Source organism: Plectropomus leopardus, chromosome 7 (assembly GCF_008729295.1).
Source record: "Plectropomus leopardus isolate mb chromosome 7, YSFRI_Pleo_2.0, whole genome shotgun sequence".
Classification (NCBI taxonomy): Eukaryota; Metazoa; Chordata; class Actinopteri; order Perciformes; family Serranidae; genus Plectropomus; species Plectropomus leopardus.
The window spans coordinates 35,473,464-35,480,752 of NC_056469.1; the positions used below are offsets into that span (position 1 = coordinate 35,473,464).

General features: G+C 41.7%; 1 protein-coding gene across 1 annotated transcript; it reads left to right on the forward strand.

Annotated features, from left to right (window-relative positions):
- The first annotated feature begins 1,301 nt into the window (after positions 1 to 1,301).
- On the forward strand, positions 1,302 to 7,036 carry LOC121945698 (immunoglobulin superfamily DCC subclass member 3-like). Its single transcript, XM_042489994.1, has 9 exons — positions 1,302 to 1,377; positions 2,812 to 2,977; positions 3,751 to 4,001; positions 4,083 to 4,247; positions 4,596 to 4,784; positions 5,031 to 5,138; positions 5,227 to 5,350; positions 6,155 to 6,254; positions 6,887 to 7,036. The coding sequence occupies exons 1-9, from the start codon at positions 1,302 to 1,304 to the stop codon at positions 6,965 to 6,967; spliced, it is 1,260 nt and encodes a 419-aa protein (XP_042345928.1). The 3' UTR covers positions 6,968 to 7,036.
- Positions 7,037 to 7,289: the final 253 nt, after the last annotated feature.

The window sequence follows — 7,289 nt, forward strand, 5'->3', positions numbered from 1 at the left end:
TTGTTTGGGACCTGAAAGGATTCATTTTATTTTGAAAGGAAACAGGAAACAGAGGCTGATCAATGGCTAAAACATGAACTGATATTCAGAATTATTATCAATTAATATGAATACATTTATTAATAAATATAATAAAAAATAAAATATTTTAGCAATATGTTCAGCTGCATCTAAACAGGAGCTGTTTGTGGGTGCGTTTGTTTCGTCTCCTGCTGCTGCAGACAGAGGAGGTGTCAGAGGAGGTGTCAGAGGAGGTGTCAGAGGAGGTGTCAGAGGAGGTGACAGAGGAGGTGACAGAGGTCACACAGGCTCTTGTGTGTGTGTGTACTCGTGTGTGTTTTTGTGTGTGTGTGTTTCCCACACTGAGAGCTTCATTAGAATAATTAGCATTAGCATTATTAGCATGTGAAGAGCTCCACTTCACAATGAGGACTTTCTTTGGTCTGAAGCTCCGTCTGTCACAGATCTGAATATTTAAAAACTTGCTGACGTCACAGATTCGTGGCTGAAGTCCTGCCTGTCACAAAGTTAACCCTTTTAAACACGGATCAGCATTTCACAAGCTTTGACCCTTTGAAAACTGAGCACATTTATTTGATTTCTGTCAAAAACATGGAGAAACAAAGCAGGAAATCTCCCCCTAAATTACCTCAGTTTTTTAAAAAAAGAGGAATATATTACATATTCTTACATTAGTGTAAGAAAATTAATCTGAAAAAATGGATACATTTCCAGAAAACTGTATTTCTAATTATAATAAGTTTACATTTAAAATTGATACAGAAAAAAATACATTAAAACATGTTCGATAAATACTTTTTTATTAAAAATCTGCACTTTTTTAGGTCGTTTTCTTGTTTGTTTTCTACTCTTTTTTGCTTATTTTCAGGTAGTTTTCTCACAACTTTTTTTCAAAATTTTGTCATGTCATGTGAAGTTGCTTGTTGCGATTTATGAATTTAAACAGAAACACACAAAGTTAAGATTTCCTAAACGAGGAATATTCTGAAGTTATTGTTGAAACTTCATTTTTATTTGTTTGTGTTTGAGCATTTTAAACAAAGGAGTACTTTTACTTAGAGTACAGAGTATTTGTATTTTAGTGAAGTAACTGAATATTTGGCCAGACACTCAAGCTGTGTGTGTGTGTGTGTGTGTGTGTGAGTGTGTGTGTGTGTGTGTGTGTGTGTGTGTGTGTGTGTGTGTATATGTGTGTGTGTGTGTGTGTGTTTTGCTCTTGAACTTGAGTTTCAGAGTGTGTGAAAGGTCGTCGTTTCTCCACAAATCAACTTTATCTGTTAATGAAGCCCCGCCCCCCTCTGACCTCTGACCCCTCCTCCTCTGTATGTGGAGCAGAAGGGGGCGGTCCTTCAGGAGGTTATTTAGGGTGACAGAGACACACGTGTGTGTATGGTCTCTGTGTTGCCGTGGTGACGGACCGGCCGGAGGCGAGACAGCACCTGTCTGTCTGATGGAGAGGACGGGGGTGGGGGGGTGAGGAGGGGTCAGAGGTCAAAGTGGTGTTCAAACACAAAGACACGTTCAAGTTCAGACTGAAAAGTGTTTGTCATGCAAAACTCCAGATTCTTCTTCTGCGGATGAATAATTCGTCTGTGCTCAGTGTGGGAACATGAAGAAGAAGAAGTGTTTTCACTCACTGCTGTTAAATTACTTTCAGTTATTAATATCAAATAATATAAAACAACATTTAAATTTAAGAGATTATTGGAAATAAAATAAATAAATAAGGTTTGTACCTTATCTTTAGGTTTTTTTGGTAATTTTTTGACCAGTGAACTCACCATACATCATTTCTATTTATGAGTATTTACATAACATCCTTTAAATTTGATACACTGTATGGTCATAAATTTATATCCTTAAAAAACTTAAAAAAAACGTCTTCAAATAACAAACATGCTCATTGTCAAACATGTCAGAAAATAATTTCAAGCAGCAGAGTTGAAAAAGGCATAATTGTGATGTAAGAAAAAAACAAGGATAATAAATAACAAATAATTCAGTAATTCAGAATAAGGCACCAAAAAAATAACAAAAAATTACAAAAAAGGATTAAAAGAAGAAGATTTTTAAGTCAAAAATATTTGAACACAGAAATTCATCATCTTTCCTCTGCAACAAAATCACCAAATTTAACAACAGGAAGGAATTAAATTCTTTGAAAAGTGCAGAAAAGACATTTTTGAGATTCAACATCTTTTTAACCCTTTAGTGGATCCTGTGAGTCTGAGCTCTGCTGCCCTCTGCTGGACATTAACCACTACTACTACTACTACTACTACTACTACTACTACTACTACTACTACTACTACTACTATGGGCTCAACTCAACATCAAATCATTACGTTTTACTACTTTTAAATTGATGGTGTTGTTATTGGATAAAAAACATATTTCTGATCAGGAAGAAAATATTTGTATTTTTATACAAACACATACAGACAAAAAAAGTAATATTTACACTGAAAAGCATAAAGCGAAAGAAAAGGTTAAACACACAATGACTTGTTTACATTTTGGAAAAAGGAGTGAGACGAAGTAAAAACATTTAATCGCATCTCTTTTTCAGCTTCCTTATTCATTTAAATCGATAAATCTCCAAATAATTAAATATATGTACACCCACATACTCAAAATCAAATATCCACAAATTTTCATTATTATTTACAGAAAAGGGAAGATAAATGAGGAAAAAATAAATATGAATATATATTGTCGGACCTCCTCCACCAAGTAAAAATCATGTTTTTATACATTATTTTAAAATATTTTTTTGTCTGGGTATTGCAGCTCCTCCAGAGTTCGTGCAGTGGCCTCAGTCGGTCTCCAGACCGGCGGGGGGCAGCGCCGTCTTCAGCTGCACGGCGGCCGGCGCTCCGGAGCCGCACCTGATCTGGCTGAAGAACGGCAAACTGCTGACGCCCAGCGGCAACGTCAAACTCACCAACGGAAACACGTAAGACGTTAATCAGCTGATCAGCCAGGGAGGTAGAAACAGACACTTTGAGATCTTCAAGTTTAACCCTTCGGGCCCCGCTTTAATATTACTCACACTCATATCACTCTGCACACAAAATGTGCTCTTCAAAATGAGGCTATAAAATATTACACATAAATGTGATTTTCTGCTTTCATTGAGTTAATTTTTTAACAACCATCAGTCCTAATCATAAATATCAAATATTCATTAATTTTCAGAATTTTATCCCTTTAAAGGCCAGATGTTTGTCATGATGTCACTGAGTTTTTAGATGAAAAAACACAGAAAATATCAGATGTTTTTGATTATAATCCCAGTCTGGGATCTGACAGTGATTTACAGCAACACTGATTTTTAAACATCATTATTTCTTGTGTCATATACTCAGAGACCAGTATCACACTGGAGTAGAGACCAGTATCACACTGGAGTAGAGACCAGTATCACACTGGAGTAGAGACCAGTATCACACTGGAGTAGAGACCAGTATGACACTGGAGTAGAGACCAGTATGACACTGGAGTAGAGACCAGTATGATACTGGAGCATAGACCAGTATGATAGTGGAGCAGAGACCAGTATGATACTGGAGTATAGACCAGTATGATACTGGAGCATAGACCAGTATGATAGTGGAGCAGAGACCAGTATGATACTGGAGTATAGACCAGTATCACACTGGAGTACAGTCCGGTATGATACTGGAGCAGAGACCAGTGTCTCTGACGCTCTGCCGTGTCCCCCTGCAGGACTCTGGCCATCACCCGGATCACCGCGGAGGACGAGGCCATCTATCAGTGCATCGCGGAGAACAGTGCCGGCACTAACCAGGCCAGCGCCCGCCTCGCCATCAGCCAGGGGCCCGAGCTGCCGGAGGCCCCCACCGGGCTCCGCGCCTCGGCCCTCGGCTCCACCGGCCTGCGGCTGACCTGGGATCAGCCGGCGGAGCGCGTCAGCCAGCAGATCATCGGATACGTGCTGCACATCAGACGGCTGGGCGGTAAGACACCGACCGGAGATCGGGGGACGCTCCGACCCGTGTTTGTAGATCCCTCTGACCTTTGACCTTTGACCCCCTCAGAGCCGGACAGCGCGGAGTTGCAGGAGGCCGTCAGTAAGACCACCTTCAGCCACGAGTTCAACAACCTGGAGGCCGCCACCACCTACTCCGTCTACCTGAAGGCCTACTCCGCCCTGGGAGGAAGTCAGCAGTCCAACACCATCACCGCCACCACACAGGGCGGCGGTACGTCCACCTTAAATACTTTAAATACTGTGATACAGTCCACCTTAAATACTGTCCACCTTAAATTCTGTGATACAGTCCACCTTAAATACTGTCCACCTTAAAAACTTTGATACAGTCCACCTTAAATACTGTCCACCTTAAATTCTGTGATACAGTCCACCTTAAATACTGTCCACCTTAAAAACTTTGATACAGTCTACCTTAAATACTGTCCACCTTAAATACTTTGACAGTCTACCTTAAATACTGTCCACCTTAAATACTTTGAAACTGTCCATCTTGAAGTCATCCACCTTTAATGTTTGTCCACCACGTAATCACAGTCTGTCTCTGTCTGTCCCACAGTTCCCAGTTCTCCCAATTTCTTCACTAAGGTCCTGAACCAGACGGCCATGCAGGTGTACTGGGAGCTGCCCAGTAAGCCGGGGAAGCTGGAGGGCTTCAGACTGGAGTACCGCGGGGTGTCCAACCCAGACCTCCACGGACAGGAGACGTTCCCGGGACACATCAACACCCACACCATCTCCCACCTGGGTGAGTCCTCTTAAAGGGACAGTACACCTGTTTACACACTGTTATAGTGTTACAGCTAATCTGTTAGTTAACCAGTTAGTTATCTAACCAGCTAGTTAGAAGTCTGTCCTGCAGTTACCTGGTTTAGTGGACAGTGCGGTGGACAGTGCGGTGGACAGTGCGGTGGACAGTGTGGTGGACTCGTCCATTGAAATCTTACATACTGACACAGACTGACGCGTGTCTGACTTTGTGTCCGTCCTGCAGAGCCGGCAGCAGTTTATGAGATCCAGCTGGTGGCGTTTAACGGGAACGGAGACGGTCCGTCCAACCGCCGCCTCGTGTCTCTGGCTGACGGGGGAAACACTGCGGCAGGTAGGAGCCTCAGCATGACCCCTGACCCCTCTGTGACCTCTGAAACCGGTGAAACCAGTTTAAGGGGATGTCTCTGTGTGTCCTCCAGAAGGTCCCAGCTGTAACTGTAGTCAGTCCCACGGCTCCGTGTCCACTCTGCTGGTCGGCGTGCACAGCGGCCTCGCCTGCGTCCTCTGCTGCCTGCTGCTCGTCCTGCTGGGATACAGACGCAAGTAAGACCTTCACCATCATCTTCATCATCATCATCATCATCATCATCATCATCACCATCACTATCATCATCTTCATCATCTTCATCACTATCATCATCTTCATCATCATTTTCATCATTATCATCTTCATCATCATCATCACCATCATCTTCATCTTCAACATCATCATCATCACCATCACTATCATCATCTTCATCATCATCTTCATCACTATCATCATCTTCATCATCATCTTCATCATTATCATCTTCATCATCATCACCATCATCTTCATCTTCATCATCATCATCACTATCATCATCTTCATCATCATTTTCATCATTATCATCTTCATCATCACCATCACATCATCTTCATCTTCATCACCACTATCATCTTCATCTTCATCTTTATCTTCATCATAATCTTCATCATAATAATCTTCATCATCATCATCTTTATCATCATCTTCATCACCTCCCTCTCTTTCAGTAACAGACTCCATACACTAAATCCTCTTCATCTTTTTTACTGTTGAGTTTTTCTACTATTGACCCTCTGATTTTTATTTTAGGTTTTATTTTTAGGTTTTAAACCTTTAGTGTTTTCTAGGCTTATGTTTTGTTTTGTTTAATTTAAAAAAATATTTTATTGTTTTTATCTGTTTTTATTTGTTGTTTTTAACTTTTTTTTTTCTTGTGTAATTTGTTTTTACTGTGAGCTGCTTGCAGCCTTCGGGATCAATAAAATTAATCTAATCTAATCTAACCTAATCTAATCTAATCTAATCTAATCTAATCCATCCTCACTCTGTTCTGCGTTCAGTTTCTTCTGCAGGAAGTCAGCGAGCTGGGAGACTCCGTCCACCCTGGATGGTGTCAGAGGTGCTAAAGGTCACACTGCTGAGAGCATCGAGCTGAACCAGGTAACACACACACACACACACACACACGCACACACTGGAGTGTTCGCTTTAATTAGGGTTTAATTGACACAGGTGCTCACACCTCTCCTCATTATGATCCATCACCTGCTTCCATCAGTAAAGTATCCGTGGTAGCCACACTGTCGCCATGACGATGAGATTTCTGGGATGTCCTTTTGCTCTGAGATCACTTTTATCTTAGCTCTTATCGTTGTCTCATTTATTCTAACTGTATATTTCTGATGTACTTTGTGAAACACTTTGTAACTATACTAGCGCTACACAAATTATTATTATTATTATAGTTTTTATAAAACTCAGACAGCTAACACTGGAGTAATCATGATGTGAATGTTTAATATGCTTAGCGTTGTTTTCTGGTTTGGACTTTTTACCGCGATGATCCGAGTGCGTTGCATGTGCTGAATGTCGTTACAAGAGGAGAAAGTTGGGTCTAAACTAGCTTTCATATTTTAACGTCTCGCCGTCTCATTGTTGTTGCTAATGAAACTTACGCTACATCACAGGAAAATGTTTGTCCAACAGGCTCTTATTTTGTTAGTTTGGTCTCAGCAGAGGACGCATGACATCATCTCATTATCTGACACTGTTTCCGTCTGCTCCGCCCACAGAGGTGTGACTCCGCCCCTCCTCCAGTGATGGTCATGGTTGAACCGACTCCACCCGTCCAACACGGCACAGGCACCGGATAAAACACTACACATACTTCTACCTCCTCCTCCTCCTCCTCCTCCTCCTCCTCCCCTCCCCCTCCTCCTCCTCCTCCTCCTCCTCCTCCTGAGCTCCAGCCTGTGGTCGCCTCCTCTCCTCCTGGCAGCCTTAGAGCCACTTCAGCCTTTATGAATGACTGAGATTAGAGTTTATCTTTAAGATTATTGAGATGAGAGATTATGAGTCTGTCTAAGGGACGTCCAGAGAGCATCCGATACCACAGGGGGACGAAATACACCACGTAATACTCCAGAACACCGAAAAATACTTTAGGACACCAAGAGCACTATAAATACTTTAGAA

Bases quoted from the DNA above. Each gene is read 5' to 3' on its own strand.
- LOC121945698 (XM_042489994.1), top strand. From the start codon at position 1,302: ATGAAGCCCCGCCCCCCTCTGACCTCTGACCCCTCCTCCTCTGTATGT. The intron at 4,248-4,595 runs GTACGTCCACCT...TCTGTCCCACAG, and splicing joins CGCCACCACACAGGGCGGCG to TTCCCAGTTCTCCCAATTTC. The intron at 5,351-6,154 runs GTAAGACCTTCA...TTCTGCGTTCAG, and splicing joins CTGCTGGGATACAGACGCAA to TTTCTTCTGCAGGAAGTCAG.